The sequence below is a fragment of the Stylophora pistillata genome, chromosome 1, assembly GCF_964205215.1.
Source record: "Stylophora pistillata chromosome 1, jaStyPist1.2, whole genome shotgun sequence".
Classification (NCBI taxonomy): domain Eukaryota; kingdom Metazoa; phylum Cnidaria; class Anthozoa; order Scleractinia; family Pocilloporidae; genus Stylophora; species Stylophora pistillata.
In genome coordinates this window covers 17975750-17998536 of record NC_142519.1, presented here as the reverse complement: position 1 = coordinate 17998536, position 22787 = coordinate 17975750, and the positions used below count along the sequence as shown (strand labels likewise).

The 22787-nt window shown below is 38.9% G+C and overlaps 3 protein-coding genes and 1 long non-coding RNA gene across 7 annotated transcripts in view; 2 read left to right on the top strand and 2 right to left on the bottom strand.

Annotated features, from left to right (window-relative positions):
- The first annotated feature begins 40 nt into the window (after nt 1–40).
- LOC111321289 (cytochrome P450 3A8) lies at nt 41–8069 on the top strand. Of its 3 annotated transcripts, XM_022924131.2 has the most exons (14): nt 41–123; nt 239–385; nt 950–1046; nt 1779–1837; nt 2174–2270; nt 2777–2896; nt 3069–3157; nt 3500–3639; nt 4939–5066; nt 5451–5669; nt 5789–5877; nt 6632–6769; nt 7184–7346; nt 7898–8069. In XM_022924131.2, exons 1-14 carry the CDS (start codon nt 92–94, stop codon nt 7976–7978), a joined length of 1599 nt encoding a protein of 532 aa, XP_022779866.2. In that variant the 5' UTR covers nt 41–91; the 3' UTR covers nt 7979–8069. The 3 variants fall into 3 exon arrangements, with proteins under 3 accessions (XP_022779866.2, XP_022779867.2, XP_022779868.2); XM_022924132.2 differs by lacking the exon at nt 41–123 and having other exon boundaries at nt 336–385; nt 950–1251; XM_022924133.2 differs by lacking the exons at nt 41–123; nt 239–385 and adding an exon at nt 1150–1251 and having other exon boundaries at nt 970–1046.
- Nucleotides 6068–11293, bottom strand: LOC111321293 (uncharacterized). The gene is made up of 2 exons (XR_002693951.2): nt 10926–11293; nt 6068–10420 (listed from the first exon to the last, which is right to left on the bottom strand). It is a non-coding gene; the product is annotated as an uncharacterized LOC111321293 (long non-coding RNA).
- On the top strand, nt 11293–19468 carry LOC111321292 (catalase). 2 transcript variants are annotated; one of them, XM_022924134.2, is made up of 14 exons: nt 11293–11401; nt 14885–15167; nt 15460–15590; nt 15689–15739; nt 15897–16076; nt 16368–16478; nt 16610–16690; nt 16874–17026; nt 17111–17252; nt 17495–17568; nt 17670–17723; nt 18119–18226; nt 18515–18586; nt 18920–19468. In XM_022924134.2, exons 1-14 carry the CDS (start codon nt 11345–11347, stop codon nt 18920–18922), a joined length of 1500 nt encoding a protein of 499 aa, XP_022779869.2. In that variant the 5' UTR covers nt 11293–11344; the 3' UTR covers nt 18923–19468. The 2 variants fall into 2 exon arrangements, with proteins under 2 accessions (XP_022779869.2, XP_022779871.2); XM_022924136.2 differs by lacking the exon at nt 11293–11401 and adding an exon at nt 13322–13585.
- The window catches only part of LOC111321288 (uncharacterized), a 17609-nt gene continuing 12847 nt past the window's right edge, over nt 18026–22787 (bottom strand). The window contains exons 13-17 of the mRNA XM_088732377.1: nt 22442–22660; nt 21961–22137; nt 21743–21860; nt 21497–21566; nt 18026–20868 (exon numbers count right to left, since the gene is read on the bottom strand). Coding sequence (XP_088588503.1) covers nt 20767–20868; nt 21497–21566; nt 21743–21860; nt 21961–22137; nt 22442–22660 — 686 coding nt within the window. The 3' untranslated portion in view covers nt 18026–20766. The remainder of the gene's footprint in view (nt 20869–21496; nt 21567–21742; nt 21861–21960; nt 22138–22441; nt 22661–22787) is intronic.

Below are 22787 nucleotides of genomic sequence, written 5' to 3'. Positions count from 1 at the left end.
ACGTCAGTTCGTCGCAAAAGATCGTGACATTGTCACCTTGTGTTACATCACCATTAGCACCAATTGTGGAATTTGCATATGAACTCATCGCATGCAAACTACATCCATTTTGTTTTTGCTCAGGTCAGTAGCAGCTTAAAGCGAGTTCCTTGATACCAGAATCATCTGAGTGACGTTGCCTTCCTCGAAATATATTTGGTAAAAATTGATATCGGAACTGCCGTCGCTTTTTCTACAGGAAGAACAAGATTCGTGGACTAAACAACCAAATTAGATCTATTCAGTTCCGAGCAGACATGACAAACCTTCTCCAAGAAACAGTACAGTATGCTTGCAATCACTGCATTACATTATTGGTTGGACTCCTTATCGTTCTGTTTTACCGGTAAGCAGTTATAAGACGTAAAGGAAACCAATAAAGGGTGTTGAGACACAGTCAGTTTAGGATGTTTCTTGATCGAAACCAGAAACGGAACACGGGGAACCTCGTTATCTTTAAGATTTGATTTCATATTTAAGTTTTCGAAGTATTTTTCTTTGCTCCCATCAAGCGGCGAATAGAGCATTGCATGATACATAGGTGGTATCTGAGCTTCCACGATATCACCGATAGTTGAATGATAACATTATTGTCAGTACACTCAAAAGAATAAACGTATGGTAAGACAACTAAAAGTCACGCAACAGTGGAAAAATAACTTTCGAGTTAATTCCCAAATGATACTAAATGTTGCAAGTCTTCAAGGTTTTAAACATCCTTCCAACATTGGGTTACAAGGTGATATCCACATTTCAATATTCTGAGTTCAAAAGTTTTTCACCATTTGGTGAAAAACAAACCATTTATCACTCGTAGGAATTCAGGGTTAAATGAGAAGTCATTTTTGATGGCCAGACCTTAATGGCTATGATTTGGGTATCTGAGTTGACATTAACTCACTTTTTCAAGGTTCTGTGTTGCACCGTTCACTGTGTTCAAGAAACTTGGAATCAGTGGACCAACACCTCTTCCATTTTTTGGTAACTCCATACAGAACCGCCTTAATGTAAGTTGGTTGGCTTAATTTTTGTTCAATGGGCTAACACTATCTAATGGATAAGTGTCAGCAAAACATACTGTGCTAACCACTTGATTGAGATTTTATTCAGTGGATGACGTTATTCATGCACCCTTCGAAGAACTGGGGCTAAAGCCATATGATGGATGGAATGAGAAATTAAGAAAGTGGAGAATGGAGTGGAATTGGAAAGGTGCTCGTTCAGTGGATTAAATCATAAATTAAGTTTTTAAGGCCTTCTTATTCAAGCCCTGCATTGGCTTATGGTATATACCTGCCAGCTTAGGCAAACTCAACTTTACTTTGACAAGATTTAATTTATTATCAATAAAATAAAAAATAGTCGAGTTGAAGGCACAAAGTAGCTTCCCTGATTGCAAACTTCAAGCATGTACTCCAGCTGAAGGAACTGGAAATCTAGCGACGGAGCGGAAACTTACACTTTCTTGATCAGGAAGGGAGTGTGAAACGAGTGGGAGTAACCTCTAGAGCAATTGCTAGTGGCAGGCGTATCTTTAGCGATCGATAGAAACGTTTATTGATGACCTAGAACCCTGCTTGCCTATTGGGGCTTCACTCCAAACAAAATATTGAAAACTTTCAACTACTGATAGTTGAATTACCCTGCATGTATATTGAAGCCATTGCAAGACCATGAGGGGCTGAATTATGACCTCAAATTCTCCAGCAATGGTGTAATGACTTCCTTTTTCTTTGCAGCCAAACATCATCCCAAAGTGTCAAATGGAATGGTCTGATAAATATGGAAAGATATTTGGGTGTGTATGTTAATACTTTAGTTGAAGAAAAAGAACATCACCAAGTGGTATTTGCTGTCGTTTTAAAAGAAGCGCAACCTCGTTGCTGGCCGCTGAAACTACAATAGTTACTGATCCACAACGGCCGGTGAGGCTTCCCTATACACCCACACATTAAGCGAAGTCCCTATGAGAAATTTCAAAGTAGGTTTTCTTCTTTGCTTTGTTTTGTTTCCAATACTCTACCTCTTTCGGAATAGAATATAAATAAGAAAAATCTTGAACGACCTTTGGGTTTGGCCAGCTAAATGTTTCAACAATAAATATTGTTCTTCACACCTTATTGTCTTTTCGCAGAGTTTATGTCTTTCGTCAGCCATTTCTGGTGATTGCTGATCTAGATATGATAAAAGAGATCTTTGTCAAAGAATTCCCGAAATTTCATGATCGAAAGGTAACGATGAAATTTCCTCATTTATGGATGAACATGTTGGTAAAAGTTAGGTTGTTTTGGATGTTTTTCAGAGGGAATGCACGTGATTAGGTATTCTGAATGTTTTCGTCTTTCCGCTATCTTTGCTAGACTAGCGAGGGAAAAGAGGACAATGGCAATCAGCTGTAATTTAAAGCAAATGATCATTACTGTAAAGAGTGTGGCAAAACATTAGCGCCTTACATAATCTAAAGGGGGTAAGTTTCTAAAGAAACTGTGGCGCTGCGTCGGTGGGGATAACAAGGTAATTTGGCTATATCAACTAAGTTGAAATTGTAAATTGGCCACCGTAAATAGTCAGAAAGCTCTTTACAGTGGCAAATTTACAATTTCAACTTAGTTGATATAACAAAATTACATAATGTAACTCATATACCGTGAATTTCTTCTTCAACTCAACGCTAACACGCCTAACACGTACTCAATTCAAGGTGGAAATGACATTCTTCTGTAACATACAATTTCAGAAATTGATGAAGGACCTTAAGAAGCCATATGACAGAATGTTAACAATCGTAAGTGGTCAGAAGTGGAAGGATATCAGATCTACTTTGACGCCAACTTTCAGTGCAGCTAAGATGAAGCAGGCAAGTTATGCAATATTTTTTAATTTCCAAGTTGTCTTATATTCATAGGCAATAAGGAGCGGATTATTTGTTTGTTTTTTTTCCACGTTGCGAATGAATTAGAGATTGGTTTTTTGAAGCAGTGGTAATCTTGACGAAAAAGTTATTTTATTTTGGTATACCTTTCTTGCAGATGATGCCCTTTATGAATGAAGCCATCAGCATTTTAATGCAGAAAGTGGACAGAATTTCCAAAACAGGAGAGATCGTTGATTTTCATAGGTCATTACAGCATACTCAATTTAATAGACCAATGAAGGGGGAAATACCAAAATTAAAGAATCTCCAAATGTATCATGTGATGTGGCAAATGGGTCCAAACTAAATTGCAAAGGCTAGTGCATGGATATAGCAGCTGCCTGAATTTTGCTTGAGTAACTTTTAGGGTTCACAGTTTGAACAGGAACAATTCAACATCCGTGAAAACTGATTACTGCTGCAAGACTTGAGTCATACCTGGAGATCTATACCCTTTAGAATCTCCTAATTAGCAAATTATCTTTATAAAATAGGTACCTAAAGAATTCAAGTTATTTATCTCAAACGTTTTTTCACTACATTTAGGTGGCTCCAGAGTCTTACCATGGAAGTGATTTTGTCAACAGCATTTGGAGTCAAAGCAGAAACACAAACTGTTGAAAATGATCCAATCACTGAATTAGCAAAGAAGGCCATGGCTCCACACCCCTTGGTTGGATTACTGTGTAAGAATCTTTTCATTCTTGCTTTTTCTTATTTAGGCCTACTCTGGGGCCTTAAGTCGCCGTATACTGTTCAAGGTATAAGTGAGTGACGAGAATTGAGCCTTTCTCCAGAATACCTTTCTATCATTTTATCTTGATGATCTGGTACTGTAGGTTTTATGTGATTCCATATTTATTATATCCTCATGTTAATACACAGTTTCAACCCTTTTATCAACTTTTTCATCATGAAATGACAGAAATTTTGTGGAAACAGATAGCTGTTTTAGTAAGAAAATGGAAGCTCAAAGTGCCTCACCTTTGTCATATTCCTACATCAATATTGTCTACATGTAGGAATTACCCATGCCAGCATAGGGGCTAGACAGGTGCATGACTATTTTCACATGGAGTTTCTATGTATATGGAAGCCGTTGTCTACCTCACATTAACAATAATTAAACTTATAGTCTATTGCAGGGTTACCTCCCCCCTGCCAACTAGTACCCATATTTACACCTGGAAAAGGTGAGGCACTTTGAGCTTACAGTATCTTGCCCAAGAACAAAATGCAATGCTCCAACAGAGACACCAAAACTGGACTAATGTCGAGTCCAGTGCACTAACCATTCAGCCACCATGCCTCTTCCTCTTATCCTTATGATTAAAGTGGGATGAATGGGGTCAATTGGGATTAGGGTGGAACCCTTATAACATTGCATAACCAATAGTGACCTAAGGCGACTTAAGGCGACTTTAGGCGACTAAACCTCGACCCTGCCAACCAGTACCCATATTTACACCTGGAAAAGGTGCGGCACTTTGAGCTTACAGTATCTTGCCCAAGAACAAAATGCAATGCTCCAACAGTAGACACCAAAACTGGACTAGTGTCGAGTCCAGTGCACTAACCATTCAGCCACCGTGCCTCTTCCTCTGATCCTTATGATTAAAGTGGAGTGAATGGGGTCAATTGGGATTAGGGTGGAACCCTTATAACATTGCGTAACCAATACTGACTTAAAGCGACTTAAGGCGACTTTAAGCAACTTAGGTCCCAGAGTAGGCCTATTATTTCGGTTAGAAAACATCAAGATGCTTCTGCTTACCAATATCGGCTAAAGAAAAACAATAAATCATAAACTTGTGGAAGTTCAACTCTTCGGCTTTGAAGCAAATTTATATTGTTTTAAAAACAAATTTGGCTGTCAACTGGTCTCACAAGTGATCACACCATATCACAACAATAAGATAGCAATAAGATAGCTATAAGATTTTTCATCCGTTAACCAATTCTTTACTTTAATCACAAATTTGCAGTCCTGTTACCATTTGGAGAACACATATTGAATAGCCTCCAGGATCCGTTTGATTTCGAAAAAATCCTTGCCATATCGGCCGATATCATCGCTGAAAGGACTGCCGCAAAGGACAGTACTAACGCACCTGTGAGTAGGCATCATTATGACAAAGGACGCTTAAAGTAAAATAATTAAGTGGTGAATTTAGCTCCTAGAATGCATTAAGCGTAAATGCTCGACATAAACGCAAACAAAACGATTTCTCTGGTTTTCAGTTATCGTGCAGCTCTTGTCTATCAATGGTGAAGTTATGTCAGCCACCAAGTTGCGGAAGTGCTCCTTTTTTGCCACTTATTTTTTTATCCGAACATCTCGTGGTAATTTGGATGTAAGCGTTTATGAATACTGACGACCAAGAAACCCTTTTCGTTAGTATTGGTGGGGAAATACTAAAAAGGATAACAATTGCAAGATAAAATCATTTTAATTTCTTCCGGCCTTCCACACTGATATCCATTCTTTTGCTTTTAGCGAAAAGACTTACTGCAACTGATGCTGGATGCCAAGGAAGAAACAGGAGGAGAGAAAATTGACTATGACGATATTAAGGCACAATGTCTCACTTTCCTTCTTGCTGGATATGACACATCCAGTACTACTCTTGCTTTCCTTTGCTATGAACTCGCTCTTCACACGGACGTGCAAGATAAACTGAGGGACGAGATTGACCGTATGTGGCCCGAAGATGAGGTTGGTACACCCAGTGTATAAGATTCAGTCAATAAACCAAACGTTAACATTTCTTGAACATAATTGTGGCAACTGAAAAATTTGATGTTACATTTCTCGGAAATGAATTTTGTTGGCAGGAATCTCCATCTTATGACTCCCTCCATAACATGCAATACCTTGACATGGTTATTAACGAAGCAGTTAGGAAGTACCCACCAGGATTTATGTGAGTAAATGAAATAGTGGAAGGAAAATGTTGGAATTATTTTAGTTTAAATCAATACAAACTACTGCCCCTTTTAGGGTACGTTTACTTCCAGAATGTAACCTGCATATGGTAAATGTTTGACCTGATGGGTGTGCAAGGCAAAGTATTCTTGATATTGGTTGTAAAGGAAGAACAAGGTAATCAATAATAATAATAATAATAATTTATTTCTTATATAGCGCTATTTACAATAACAGATCAATAGCGCTTTACAACTGATATCTCTAAATATTAAAATCTCATCTAATTAAAAAATAAATAAATAGATAAATAAATAAATAATAATTACATATTACAGTTAAATTGGCTATATAGGATGCATAATTTATCTACTTTTAAAAGGTTTGCCTAAAAAGAAAAGTCTTAATTGAATTCTTAAAAATTTCTACAGATCGAATATTGCGTAATTGCAATGGTAGCTCATTCCATAGATGCGGTGCAGCTGCCTGAAATGCACGTTTACCCAGGGTTGCCAGCATTTTGCCTCTAGGTGGCTCTAATAAAATACCTGAGTTTAATCAATTCAACTGTTATAAAATAGGTGCATAGTACTCGACTAGTTCTCTAAAAGGACGATGGTTACACTCTCTCTCTGGTACTCTGCGCCTATGATGGACTAATTCAATACATGAGCATGGCTATGATTTGGCCACTATTAGAAGGTTTTCTGAGGATTAGATAATTTTTGGTTCATTTTTCATCAACGTATCAGACTTCAGAGAGATTGCATGGAGGCCTGCACTATAAAAGGACTGCATATCCCGAAAGGATTGCCGGTTATGATTCCGTGCTATGCAATTCACCACGACCCAGAGATATGGCCAAAACCTGAAAAGTTTAACCCAGAGAGGTGAGGCTAATCTAATCTAAGATTCACGCTCAACACTTTAGCAAGAAAACTTTTTTATGGGGCGTTAGAATGAAAACAGTCAATAAATAATTGTTTGTAAATTATTCTTATGCCATGGCCAGCTTCTGTCAAAGCAACAAAAGCATACAGCAACGGAGAGTACTGGTATTCTTTTCTTGATGGAATCAGTGTCCATCCTTCACCAGTGGATCCCAATGCTTTGTAAAGTTTCCCATCATTTCACGATGCAGTACTATCCATATTCCTGATTGATAAGAAATGTTAGGTGTCTAGTCTAGAATACAAAACAGTGACCTGGGTCTCGGCCTTTGCCCACAGTTTTTGAGCCGGCGTCCAGCATGCTGGTTATTAGGTAACCGCATCTTGAGCATGACGATACTTCCATTACGACAGGTTCTCAGAGGCAGAGAAAGCAAAGCGTCATCCTTATGCATTCATGCCGTTTGGATTCGGTCCTCACAACTGTGTTGGAATGCGATTTGCTTTGCTTGAAGTAAAGCTGACCCTCGTGAGATTACTGAAGAAGTATAAGCTGGAAAAGACTGAGAAAACAGCGGTAAATATCATCTTCTTTCTTTCGTTCTCCTCAGCTGTCCCCACCTACACGTGGTCTCTTTTGTGATGTCGTCTATTTTCTAGGCCTTAGTCAGTTTGCGCGGTTTTAAATCATTGTTTCAATGTGGTCATATGTATATAGCCTCTAACTGATAATTTAACTCCTGCTACGAAATTTATAAGCACGCGCTAGGAGGGAGGCCACCGGTATAGATTCTTAGTTTCTTAGATTCTTATCAAGGAGCATCGTAAATCTATCCACAATGATGTTGGAAAAATGTTTTCCCTTTATTCGAAGATTCACCCTAACGACTTTACGCTGACATTAGTACTATATTCTCCATTTTTGCAACAAGTCAACTTTCCCTTTTAAAACAAGACTTTCATAGCACTATGCAGTTACAAGAAAACGACATTTAACAGACACCTAATAGAATACGCAGGAAAGTTAGCATCTGTGAGACAATAGAGTCTGTCATTCTAAATCTGGTCATGAATCATTGTAACTGTGTCCCGAGATCTAGAATTCAGTTTTTCCTTTGTCTTTTACAGGTTCCAATGAAGTTTGAAGTTATGTTTGTCCTCACCTGTGCTCCTGAGACAGTTATGTTGAAGATTACACCAAGGGACTAATATATGATCATGTTGCGTCCAGTTTTACCTTAGTAAAACCCTGATGACAGACTTCGCCAGAACATCTAAATACACTCCTTTGTCAACCTCAGTTGTCTTTAGCCGGATGTTTTTCACTTTTCTCTAGAAAAATATTCCTTTGAAAATATCTTTCTGAACGGAAAAGCTTCCAGGATTATTTAAGTCAGGAAACTCAACTTAGGTATATCCATTTGATGATGATGATAAGTATACAGTTGCTATGCAATTTTGCTGCCTGAGGCTTGCAAAACGTTTCGAACAAGTCTTAGTGACGCTCACTACTGTGACGTACTAACTTGGCAAACTAAGACGTCCGCAAAAACTAGAATTTACCAAAAATAAAGCGCCAGGGTACCTCAAAATACTGTACCCTCAATGACGAGCTACACGATATTTTAACACTGCTAAACAAAACATTGATTGATAGGCATATAACAATAATAAGTTAGTAAGATTCTAAAGTGGTTCATTCGCCTTTCCGAAGACTTCTGCATGGACGCAATAACAATAATCTTCAATGAGCTCACTCTATCCATTTTGTATCATATATACCTGTATCAGAACTGCGTAAACAACTGTTTTTCTTGTGCCTATTGAAAAAAATGTATGTAGAGCATTACCGCTGCGTTAAGGGAGTTCTGAAATATAATTCGGGTGGCACGAAATTTAGCATGCCTGTTGGCACGAAGAGGAGCGTATTAGAGATTATGTAACAGGATGTTACATAATCTGCAAGCGTTTCTTGCTTTGTCATCTACAGCTAGCGATTTTCTTGCCTAAATAGAAGCTTATGACTCTACATGAAAAGCCTGAGTATGAAAAGACCTTGACGCAGTACGTGAAAACCTTGCGAAAAATCATGGAAAGGTCATGTTTTAAGGATTGACATCCTGGAATGTGTCTGCCGTTCCTTATCACTGGTTCGCTCACAGCGACGAAGTCAATATCGAAGCCCTTAAGCTTATATTTGATTCATGGTACAGTTATTTACAGCTGATCTCAGTGCTGTGTGTAGGAGGAAAGGTTTGGAATAAAAAAGTGTAGTTACATAAGCAACCCATATACTATCACTTTGTCCAATATAAAGAATCTTTCCAATTTCTCTTTTTTCTGGTCTTGGCGAAAGTCATTTAGAATTGTGACTCATGAATATGAAAAGACTAGGGTGCTTTCGCAAGCAGATTTTTTTTAAGGGATCAAAGGGCAGTTCGCTCGCTAGAAAAAGATTTGAATTTGGTTTTTAGATCTTTGTAAGAGTATGTACTAAAGCTTAGGTTTATGTGGTTTTAAGAAAGAATCAAAATGTAGACGAAAGAACTACCTGAATTAGCACGATACGAAATCACGTTTTGAACGAACAGGCACAATATCCTATGATTGGTTTGGGGCTTGAATTATGTACTTCGCTTAGCAACAAAGTCAACTAAAGCTTTGAAGTTTGCATGAACCGGCAAGCTATTTGTAGTTGATTTCAGCCGTAAAGTGAAGTGGCCGTTGAGATTATATAATCAAAAGAAGTTACATAAGCAATAGGTTCAAATCCACATCCGGCGTAATTTACGAAATTGATCAACTCTAAGAAAAGTTTGTGTTTTCTTGGTATACTACTGAGAAGCTATTGCGTCTAAACTAACTGGACAGTCGATAATCAAGGGACTCGGGTACACTAAAGAGTGTATGTTGTTTAAGATTAAAAATTCTGAAAGAGTGAAGTGTTCTTGATCATTGATTCGTGAATGACGTCGGTTCTTTGGAAACGAAGTCAATATCAATGATTATAATTGGCACTTCTGGCTCAAGTTTGTATAAAGCTTGATTCAACCAAAAACATACGTGCAGCTTTAGCAAGTTTATTGTCCACTCTTTTCCCACCCCTTTATTATATTTAACTGGTGGTGCAATGTTTCCACAAAGGCTACCTGTAAAACCTGGTGGTTCCGCCAACTTCTAAACCCCCGGCGACTGACGCCATAATTCTATTTACTTTGCACGGAAGAGGAAATTATAGGAAAGCACCAAAGCTTCCCTGTCATAAATTTTTCCAAGCTTGTCAAAAAATAGTCAAATGTTAATTTTCTCGGTAATAATCCACTTACAGGGTTATGCTTTTCATATTGGGTCTCAAGTCAGTAGCACTACAGTGCTAAATATTTTACAAAAATCATCTATTTACAGCAGTTCATTTTTATCGTGATGAGCAAATCGTGCTTGTGATTGATCCTTCTAGTGCACATAATCAAACACCCATCACACCAATTGGTATACTCACCTGTCTGACAGTCATGGCCGGGAATACACTGCATGCTCAAATCTTCAATTTTGTATTAAAGGTGAATGAAATTCACTCGGTTGGGTCTGATGCAATTGACATAACTCGTCATGAACCAGGATTTTGTTTCCCTTGGTCGATATCAACACGTTCTTAAATTTTGAATAACAGGAATTAAGTTTATGTAAATAATGGTATAATCTAAAAAGCTCTTATCAACTCTTTTTCTAGCTCAAAGCTCCAGCAACGTTTTCGATGTAAAAAGGAGTCTGACGTCGAGTGAAAAGGGTTCAAGTCATCGTCAACACCATAATATTTTTTTTGTTTTTAGTAATTTGGAAGAGATGCATAGACAAACATGACATTGCGTACTCGTTCAGATCAGTAGTGTTTTAAAGTGTCAGTTCAAAATAGCCTAACTTTTGATTCAGTGTAAACCATATTGTATGTCTAGAGGGTTATTCCACTTCGATACTCTTTGATACTTTAAATAGCTCCAATTGCAAGCGATAGCATGTACAGGTGCCAGATCATCGTCAGATGCTATTTCCGGCACTTACAATTTCGTATTAGGAAATCTAACTCAAAAACGAGGGGATGGCATATTGGGACTCGAATACACAGAATTCTTGAAAAACTACAATTGTCGCATCTAACCTTTAAGTCTGACTCTTTTAAACTTTATCCCAATTTGAAAGCGCAATTCCTTGAAATCATCGACTCCTCGTATGTCATTTCGCCGTTACTTTATACAAGAATTAGATCGTGGCTCGTCCAATTTACAGATCGTAATAAAAGAGAATGATCAAACTCGTCACGCTTCTTCATCGTGAAACTTTTTCAACCGCGTTGATGCGGAATTGAAATGACTGACAGATAAAAACCACACAAGCTTTACGTCATATCATACGAGAACAATAATATCGTCCACACTGAACCAATATCAATTCTGCGTTACGCATGCGTTCTTCCATGTGACTCAGCAATTTGGGTGCATTTAATAACGCGTTTCACTTTATTTCAGGCCCTAAAAGCGGTAAGAGTCTCTTTACCCGTACGACCTCATCTCAAAGAAAATGACGACTCGCGACAGAGCATCCGAACAACTTGCTGATTATGCAAAGACTAAGAAGGTAAGTTTATCTTTTATTGACCAAAATAACAAGTTGTTTAAAATTTTGCATCATTTTCTCGTTGGAAACACTTTTAAAGCTGGGGCCGTACTTTTCACAAGAGTCCCAGCTAGCAGCTGTTGTCTGTCAGGTCATGTTTGTAAGGTCACTTTTACCGTGTGGATTATTCTTTTTCTAAATGTATCGTCTTGAAAAGCAGCACATTACTCTTCCGAGAAGACGCATTTGAAAGACCGTTGGAGTCCACAAAACAAAAAGGCTCCTCTGTAACATGTACGTTAATTAAACATGTCAGCGAACATGAAAGCGGTGCTTGCATGCGTACGTGACAAAATCTCCCTCGAATGATTGGAATTTCCGTTAGTAATCGTAAAGTCAGGACTACTGAAAGGAATAATAGTCTTTCCATCGACTGAAAAGATAGTTTCTGAAACGACGATGAGGCACTGACGAAATCAATATGCGCATAAAATCATCCAACTATGAAATGCTGAGTCTCTCCTTCGATTGTTAATCCTTTACTCTGGTTACGAAAAGGTTTCAAGTGGTTATTAATAATTACTTTCTAGCAGTTGGGATGCAAACTTGTTTTCAACATGATATGTTTCGTGCGTGAACAACTGTTTTTTATTCCTGACGTAATAGAAGGCTTTTAGTAATCCTGGACATGAGACATCACACGATGTGAACAAATTTAATGCTTGTGTAGAGAAAGCTTTAAATAACAACTCATAAGACCTTTTGGGTTTCTTTGGGTTCAAACATTAGGTTACGAAATGTAGAGATAGAAAAATAAACAGTTTAAAATGACACAAAATCTCTCGGTTACAAAAGCGCTGTAGTATTGTTGCGAAATATCTCGAAATTACCCGGCTGAGGTGAAAAGACTGTGATTGTGGTTATATGATGTGCTACCCTCCTAACCAACATAATATTCATTTTGTAATCGTGGAATTTCGAGCCGTGCTTTTTCGTTTGAGATATTAATACGGCTACCATGTTTTAAAAATAATTTATGCATCGAGTTCGCTAGTTGCTGCGTCATTTTCTCCGGCAAACCCCGTAATCAATTCAAACAACTTGAACAACAGTGGAATTTGGCTCTTAAAGGAGGAGGAAAATGAATATTACTGATGTAAATATTGGTTTGATAATATGTCAGAAACACTCATTATTTACAAAGAATTATTGCTGCACTACGGCGGAGAAAAATTGTCTGAAGAGTTTTATAAAGCGATCAATATCTACTAAGTTATTCACATGAATTAAGGTTTTAGAAAGTCTTGGGAAAGGCTTAACGAGACAATTCGAACACATGATCGGTAAACAAAGAACTAAAACTTTAACGTTGATATCATGCTTACATTTGGTTTGAAGATGATAATCTAAAAAAAGCAAACTAGGTTGTTTGGATGAACTAAAATAATGTTATTAAAATTCAAAAAGGGAAAATTGAAAATCATCCGGTTCAGTTTGGTAAATTTTGACAAGAAACTAAAATATCACTAATGATGAATGTAAAATTTCGTAAAATTGCTCACTGGAACCTCAATACGCCGCTAATGACGCATATCCTTTGTTAAGTCTGTGAATACTTGTGCAATATCAGCAACGACTTGAATTTTGGTTGTGACGTCAAAAGAGGCACACCAAAAAAATTCAGGAAAGATTACACGGAAATTGTGGGGCGACTAAGACATCAAGAGACAAGGAAGACGCTAAAAAAATTGCAAAGCAAATCTATATTGTGTCAAGTTTTTACACCACTCAGCCCTAAATCATGGACTCCGTGGCTAAACAAGAGCGTGCTAATTGATTGATGCTGAAAGAACAGTGTTTGCGCTCATTTGCCGAAAAACAAAGCCAAGAGAGTCTTTCGGTCAAGTAAATGGCCCGGTCTTAAATTAAATCTAACGACTACCTGTCGACCCACAGTGGCTCTGACCATCTGTGACATCACAAATATTGACCAGCGGGTATTAAATGATAAACAGAGTGACATATCTGTTATTGTTCACCAATCAGCTAACGTCAAAAATAATTCAAAGCTTTGAAACATCACAAAGATTCGACGTAAGTGGATTTTCCAAAAACTAGCTTCGGCCGATCTTCTAGTCTAGTGAGAAAATGGCAAACAGAACAAAAGCATCTGAACAATTAAGCGATTATTCTGCGAAAAAGAAGGTTTGTAAAATCATTTTCTCCCGAAACTGCAAGCTCATAGCAGTAGGAGTGATGCCAAAAATATTGACCGCCTACGTGCCTGGGCATGCGAATAACTCCTTAAGTTAACTAAATCCGCAAACTGTCGAAACAGTTCCCTTGACAAAGGAAAATTTCGGATCAGTAGCTGGCTGAGAGCAAATATCTTCTACAGCTAAAGGGAAATTTTCCTCCCCGAACCTTTTTCAACGAAAGGGTAATACGCTGGAATCAGTCGCGATAGAATAAGTTGCCTCTCGTCCTCGATTGACTTGCACTCAATTACGAGAGTTCAAACTCTCTTGCAAGGAAATAGCGACCTCAAAATAAGCCTAAAAACAACGTATCCCACTAAACTGGAAACAATCGTTACCAACCACTACGTGACATAAGAACAAAAGAGAAATCTCACGAGATAAATCGCAATTTAGTTTCTTTCGATTATATTGCAATTTCCTCGGTAGAATCTAAAGGATTGTTTGTGCTTTTGTTAAAATGCATCTACTGTCAGTGTGTTTCTACCAAGGGTTAACGGCTGTAGTTGGAAGAAACGGTCGTGACATCTGTATGCGTGTAGCCCGGATACTGGAACCAAAGGGTCGAACTTCGTCTCTGAGCACCACATTATGCATGAAAGCCATTGGGCAACATAAAAACGGTTGCAAAAACTTTTCAGAGCATTTTCGACGAAACTATTTTAGCTATTGCCAAGACTAAAAGGTCTTTGTTAAAATTTCCATTTGCAACGAGACCGACGACTCATGAAAAATCAACGATGCGTCATGTAATTAAGATCATGATTGTTGCGAGAACTGAATTGACTCCCCGATAATAATTGGTCAGCCCTAAGAATTGGTTGAGCTGAAAACCATAAAAAATAAGTTATAGAACTGCAAAGGAAATTGCAAATCAAAGCGCCCAAACAAACGACTTAGTTCGTCTGTGATTTCTTTCGTGCGTTTCACGGTTGGAGGAGCTACACAAGCAAGCCTTCAAACCCCACACCCCCTTCCAAAAATAAACAACATTCCAGTTTTGTTATATAACAAGTTTCAAGTGTTGATTTTAGGATCACGCCTACGAACTCGTGGCACGACATACACGTGACGTAGGATTATTTGTAGTAAAAACTGCCCCACATAGCTATTCAATGGAGCCGATTACTTTTCAATTTCAAATGAGTAATCAGCAGCGGATTACGATTTCGTGCACAACTGAATACTGAGGACTGAAACCAAAAGGTTAACAACGAAGTCACGTTTCATGTTTTGTTCTGTCTAGGAGCGAGATGTTCTCACCACTGGATTTGGGTGCCCAATCGACACAAAGACAGCCACCATGACAGCTGGGCCCAAGGGTCCCATCCTGCTGCAGGACGCGCAGTTTTTGGATGAAATGAGCCACTTTGACAGAGAAAGAATCCCAGAGAGAGTGGTGCATGCCAAGGGAGGTGGTGCATTTGGATACTTTGAGGTCACACATGACATTACTAAATACTGCAAAGCCGCTGTTTTTGATAAGATTGGAAAGAAGACTCCACTGTTGGCTCGCTTCTCAACTGTTGGTGAGCGTAGTTACGAAACTACTAATTCAGTAAAATTTTCCAAGACACACCGGCCGCACATTCCACCTGTTCGTAACATAATAGCCGTACTTTCTCGTCTCCGTTTTAAGTCCTTACAATCTCGTTTCATTCTTTTGGTTGTCAGTCGCATTCAAACTGCTGGTGCCTTGGTTTTCTTTTTGTGTCCCACTCCTTCCCTCCTTTGCTTATGCCGATACACTTTGTTTAGAAAATACCAGATTGTTAGATTAACAAGACATCTGAAGAAGCAACACTATTTTTAACCTTTCAGGCGGTGAGTCTGGCAGTGCTGACACAGCTCGTGACCCACGTGGTTTTGCTGTGAAGTTCTACACTGAAGAGGGAAACTGGGATCTTGTTGGAAACAACACTCCAATCTTTTTCATCAGAGATCCAATCTTTGTAAGTTTTAAACATTTAGTGTGAAAGTTTGCGACTTTTTAAAAAAAGGTTTTCGGTGTAATAATCGTCTTTGTTGTTGTTGCTTTTGTTTTTTTCAGTTCCCCAGCTTTATTCACACTCAGAAGAGAAATCCTGTTACTCATTTGAAAGTAAGTCGTTGTAGTAAAAGGTATCGACATGCACTGCTCTAAGCTACTGATTAAGTAGGTTCAATTGTCTTTTCATCATATGTCCAGATTTTAATAACAATCAATTGCTAGAGCAGCAAGGAAGAGAAACAAATTGAGCGCCCTTTTTGTCGTCTAGGACCCCGACATGTTCTGGGATTTCATCACCCTCCGTCCTGAGACCACCCATCAAGTGTGCTTCCTGTTTAGCGATCGTGGCATTCCTGATGGCTACGAGCACATGAATGGATATGGAAGTCACACTTTTAAAATGGTGAATGCAAAAGGGGAGGCTGTCTACTGCAAGTTCCATCTCAAGGTATGGCTTTAATATCCATTTGTATTCATAGGGTAGGCAATACAAAACAATACGTATACATAAGTCACCTCAAAGTCTTCATGTTGATACATGTATCATGTATCTATGTAAGGAACATTGATTTTGCCATATTAAAAGAAACAACAAATCATCTCACCGTCAAGTTGTTTTCGCAGTCTTGGCTTTCAGTTGAAATCAACATATAACAGTCCTTCAAAGCTTAAAGGTCTGCCGAATGCTGGTGCTGGTATACTTTCAAATGACTTATTGAGTGTATTATTTTACTTATAGACCGATATGGGAGTAAAAAATTTGCCTGCTGATTCAGCAGAGCGATTGGCTGGCTCTGACGCAGACTACAACAACAGGAAGCTTTACAACACAATTGCCAATGGGAAATATGTAAGTATACAGTCATATGTCTGTTCCCCTCGTGTTCTTTCACTCGCGATTTGTATTTATCATAATCAGTACGCTTATCAATGCGTGTACCGTCATTAGAAGATATAATTTGCTTTTTTCTTTCTCCTCAGCCCTCTTGGACAATGTACCTTCAAGTTATGACGCTTGACCAGGCTGAAAAATGCTCTTTCAATCCATTTGATCTGACCAAGGTGAATTTAATCAGATGTTTTCATTTCGCTACCACTCGATCAACAGAAAATGATTTTCCCAGTCAACTCTAGAAATTTAAAGTAGATGCAGAGTGTATTCATTGTTTTTCGCTTTTATTTTGTAGACCGTAATCACACCTTGAAATAATGTTGGTATCCTTTTGTTTTCTGTTTGTAATATAGATCTGGCCACATGCCGACTACCCTCTGATACCAGTTGGAAAAATGGTGCTGGATGAGAACCCAAAGAATTACTTTGCACAGATAGAGCAAAGTGCTTTCAATCCTGCTTCTATGGTTCCAGGAATTGAAGCCTCTCCCGACAAAATGCTTCAGGTACAACAAAGGTCACCCTAGTAAATCATATTTGTGTTTAAGAGTAAAATCTGAATTTACCAAGTTTAACATGTAATGTTACAGGGCCGTCTGTTCTCCTACCACGACACTCATCTTCACCGATTGGGAACCAACTACTTACAGCTGCCTGTGAACTGTCCGTACATGACCAGAGGTGGACACAAACACTACCAAAGGGACGGACCGCAGTGCTATGAAATCCCCGGTAAGGCCTGAAGTATTGGATTGTTGATTGTGGCCTCCCTACAGAACAATGGTTTTCTGCGTCGATTTTCAAGTCAAAATGAACCGTCATTAAATCACTGTAAACGAGTCTTTCAGCAATGGAAAGCTGCCCAGCTAGCTTCATACTGTTTTCCAATAATCTAAAAACTAGATAAACGAACGTTTAATCGTTTATCTCCGAGAACTAATTTCTGTTTCGTCCATCGATTTAATGTTTTTCAGAGGGCCCTAACTACTATCCCAACAGCTTCAGCGGACCCAAGGATGACATGAAGTATAAGCCGCACACATTTAAGGTAAGGAAAATAGCAATGACTGACTGCCGACGAGTTCGACCTTTTTCTGGACTTTTTGTCTCCAGACAATTTCACAAATTCATTCCTTTGCTTTCTTACAGATAAATGGTGATGCCCAACGCTATGAGTCTGGGGATGAGGACAACTATTCTCAGGTAGGATTAAACATCTATGTCAACTCGACAACACAATAAATTATGCGATGAGTCTGGGGATGAGGACAACCTTTTTCAGGTTGGATTATAATTCGGCTTATGTTAAAACATCACCTGACGTCAACAATGTGATTGACTAAGTACATGTGCTTCATTCTCACAACTTTTGAAATCAAAATAAATGCTTCGGAGTTCTATTATTCCTCCCTTCCACACCAAAAACACCAAAATCACGTCCAGAGAACAATTGACAGCTTTCCAAATTTTGGAACACTATTCTTTTCGTATTCCTCCAAACCTGATAATCTTTTAACATTTATTTTCCGTTACTCCAAAAACATCTACGTTTGTAAAACGAATATTCTATTTGTATCAATTTAACCCTGAATGTGTAGGTCACAACCTTCTGGGAGAAAACCCTGGACAAAGGTGCCAAAGAACGCCTGGTGAACAGCATTGCCGCTCATCTGAAGGACGCCAAGGATTTTCTCCAGGAAAGAGCAGTAAGTATTAGACCACAATCACTTTCCTTTTCACACTGCGCAACGGTTTAAGTTGATTTTCAGAAGCGTCCAAAGCTCTGAATAAAGCAAGGTGTACAACTATTCAGTGCTTCAGGTTCGGCCTTACGTCGAGTTCCATTGCCAAAAATGACAAAATGAGGTCAAACAGATATTATATAGGGCCTACTCCACCATTTCTGTAAACAAAAGTGCTCTGCTGCCGGAAAATATTTTATCCATCTTTCCCAGTCCAATAGAAAAGTGGACTTAATCATTTTTTCGTTCCAGGTGAAAAACTTTTCTCAAGTTCATGCTGACTTTGGTAACCGCCTGAGGGCGAAATTGAACGAGTACAGAAACGTAAGTATTGTGAAATAACAAATACAACTGATGATAATTTGATAGACGTAACTCATCCTGTTTTTACACTTGGGGCATTGGTTTATTACATCCGATAAATTGAAGACGTTGAACGATTTAACGAACTGTCATTTGTTGCTTTCGTAACAGCTGTGTCCTAAGGCCCCGTAGGTTTTGCGATAATATTGTTTTTCAGCCCAAGATTCTGAGGGTATTCCTTTCTAGGGTGAATGCAGTGTCAACACTGCAGTAAGCTCCACTAACCCGGTTATAATACCAAATTGCCATTACCTAGTTTTTTCTCACCCTTCATTTTTTTCTTTTTTTCTGCAGTAATTTGATGCACATGTACTCTGAGGTTGTAGGGAGATGACCGTAACAACTGGGGCCATTTCGATCCGTGACATTCAGTGTTGCCATGACAAGTTTTGAGCGTAGATTTTTTTCTAATTAATAACTAATAAATAACATTTTAACATACCTAAGACTAAAACAAGAGAACACATCACTTGCTTGTAAGCAGTGACATTCAGGCTTTGGGCGTAGAGTGTTAATAACTAATAAATAATATTTTAACGTGGTAAGACTCAAACAAGAGAACACGTCGCTTGCTTGTAAGCAGTGACATTCAGGTTTTGAGCGTAGAGTGTTAATAACTAATCAGCAACATTTAAACATACGCAGGTTTAAACAAGAGAACGTCTCTTGCTTGTAATCAAAACGTAACATGGTAAGTGGGTTGCAAGAACCCCTTTTGAGATTTTGCATCAGGTAGCTCATAGGACTTTTGACTTGCATAAGCAGTCAGAGCTCACGTTTATTTTCGTTCCACGCACCAGTTTGCTGAAGTAACGTTATCCAATAAAGTTGGATTTTAATTGAGTTTAATGATAATTAGTAATCAAAGGCGTAGCCAGGGTTTCTACAGATAAAAGGACAACTTCCCTGGTCAAACCCCAACAACCCCCCCCCCCCCCCACTCCTCCCTTGAGACTCCCACGAAAGCAGGTCAAACCAAAGGTATGAACAGTAACCCTAATGTTCAGATTTGCTGTGTTCTGTTTTTTGTTTCATTTCTTTGTTTGAGGTTTTTCTTCGTTTCTGTAATTTCTTTTTTCTGGATCATCTTACGTGCATTCTGCTTTTGTATCCGTTCGTATTTTTTCGAACAAGAGAAGTCTAATAACTTTAAGATTATCCCATAAATCCTACTGTACAGTTGTAAACATGATCTGGCAGTCACCCTTAGTAATTTACAAAGCCACATTCAACAATGAAATAGTACCTATATTTTAAATGAGCTGTCGGCACCTCCTTCAATTCCCCTTGTTAATGTTGGAAAGAGTGAAATTCAACTTGGTACCGATTACGATCCCTCCTCAAAGTTAAACCAGATGTTTAACGAAATAAGCAAGAACTGCGGAGTAAAACAGTCGTGCCAAGGGTAAATGATGCACATTTGGAACGTTCTTCTAGATCGCGTAGCTTTCGTTACTCTGAGGTACATGTTCGAAAATAGGTCTCGGCTACACTTCGCTTCGAAGAGGAAAAACACGTTACAGTTTAGGGAAGGAAACGATCGTCTCATACCGTATTTGCAGGCAAAGCACATATACCAAGGCTACGTTGGGATTCGAAACCGTCAAATCTGTAACACTGTTTGCTCTGCCAAATGAAATACGGGTTATCCAATAAATTTGACTGCCCTTAAAGGGTGACTGCCCTTAAATGTGGTAGAGGGTAGCCAGCTTCGCCTAAAATTTTAACGAGGCTATATCAATTTAAACCAGATTAAAACCAAGTCAGTGCAGAGCTTTCGTCACTGTGATATACATGGGGACTCCAGGAAGGCATGCAGGTGCATTGCGATACACTTTCGCTTAATTTTCTTTGCTAATCTGCCTGCATTGTTCCCCTCCCTTTCTCCCATTCACGTTTTCATTCCAGACACCATTTTGGCTGTGTTGTGTGACAGGTGCCTGAAGGTGGGCTGGGTTTGGGTAATCATGATGTTCAACCTGCTGCTATGAGATTGATTTACGGCGCGAACAAAGGTGGCGGCGTCTAACTCATAAGGCATGTGCTACGAATTGATTTGACTCACTCACGTCAAATTAGTTCTTACATGTAGACCATACCATCCTGCACCAGAAGTTCATGCTGAGGTTCACTATATTGATTTACCCAAATAGTTCTTTCAACTCTTTGGTAAACTGAAGAACTTCGATTACAGTCGGGAAGCAGAGGTCTGTTTTAACTGAGCTGTAAAAGAATTCGGGGCTCTGAAAAAGCAAAATCATATATCAACCTTCCATTAACTCTGACCTCGTGTTCTACGAAAATAGCACAAATGACCTACACTACAGAAAGAAAGACATTTAAACCTCTGAAATACTAAAAAACCCGTTTCGTTACGATGAGAGAAGTATATACAAAGTACCTTCCAGTTGACGTACAAAAAACGTACACGGACTTTAGTCCGCGGATATTATCTGTTCCGTAAGACAAACACTTTCGAGAAACAGATAATGTTCAAAGACGAATAAATGAACAAACTTTGGTGACAATTGATGGTCACTGTGTAATTACCCCTAAAATATTATTAACAGCACGCGGAACAAAACGCTTTCAAACGGTCACAAACGCATGTTCATCGGTTTTTTGTACGCCTTAATCAACAAATACCGTATTCGTTTATTGTTTCCCTGTAATGACGGCAAAACGCCCTCCCAACTGGTTGGACGCAAGGGTCAAACATTGGAAATATCACCTGAGGAATGTCACTGGACATTCCTTATTTGAGGCTGAGCAGTAATCTATCCCGTGACAGGCTTGAACATATCGCGCGAAAGCGCTAATAAGTGACGGATCATCACACTCACTAAACTTGGCTGAAGAATTTATACTAACCTCTTTCCTCAATTCATTGAGCATGTGCAACAGGGGACCATCCAGCTTTCCTCTGACACTGATGCCCTCTCTGGAAACAAACCAGAGATGCATGAACTCCTCCAAGATTTTACCCTTATATTTTCCCATTACATCTTCAGACATGAAAACTATTTCACTTACGACAGTTATTGCTGTGGCCGATTATGAGTAGGCGCTTATCCAAAGACGTTTTTAAATTTGACCATTTAAGAAACTACAACTTACACTGGAAATCCAATATCCTGTAACCATTTGGCGACATCCTCTTTCCTCCATTTTAAAACCTTCTCACTTCCGCTTGCCTTTAGTGGGGTGCTTCCCATCAATTGGCTTTGGGAGGTAGCTGCAAGAATATTTAACATAAGAAAAAAATCACAATTTCATGAAGTCGTACATAAAAATAGAATTCAATCCCAACATAAGTTGACATGCTCAGTTCATACCCGCTTTTACTTTAGAAATTTCCTTCAGAAGCTGTTGAATTCCAACATTCGGCTCCTTCCTGAAGTCCATCCACAGCTTAGCGCCCAGTATAATCCCCAGCCAGCCTTCAGGGTTATATCCAGATTCCATCATCAGTGGAATTATGCGTTTCCTTCTCTGGTAAGCGTATTCGGCCTCTACACATTAACAAAGGTAGCTCAACAGTCAGTACCACGTGGAAAAAGTCAGTACCACATGGAGAGGATTCGCGAAATACATGTCGTTGTGATAACGTTCAATAACATCAGACATTCCTCAAACGGGGGACTAGAGGAAATTTTCATACATTAGAATCTCCAGGATGCAGGTTTCTAATTCTACTTTATGGCATCTGCCATCCATTGACAAATCTCCCACTAAAGAGAAAGCTCTCCTCTATGTAGATCAGTATCTCTTGAAACTATCTCTCTACTGTGGGGAGCAGCTAAGTAGAGTACCTACCTGATCTACAGTTAGGACTGTTTTGGTATTTTCGTGACATTGCTACGACTAAAACAGACGATTTCTCCACAGCTCGAGCCATTGTTTCCAAAATGGATCCTTCCATCTGCTCCACGTCCATCCATACCGAGAATCCTCGAGTTTCGAGCTCCTGTTTCACTCGAAGCATAGCTTGCTGTGTATCCCACTGGTAGCTTATCATCACATGCTCTTCAGAATCTGCCAATAAAAACACGAGGTCAGCCTTCATACTATAGTCAACATCCTTCCTCCCTCCTCCCCGCCGAGGTCGATGCTTCTCCTTAAAAAGTTTAGAAATGCCTTTTGTTTTCAGTTTTGCAGAAAC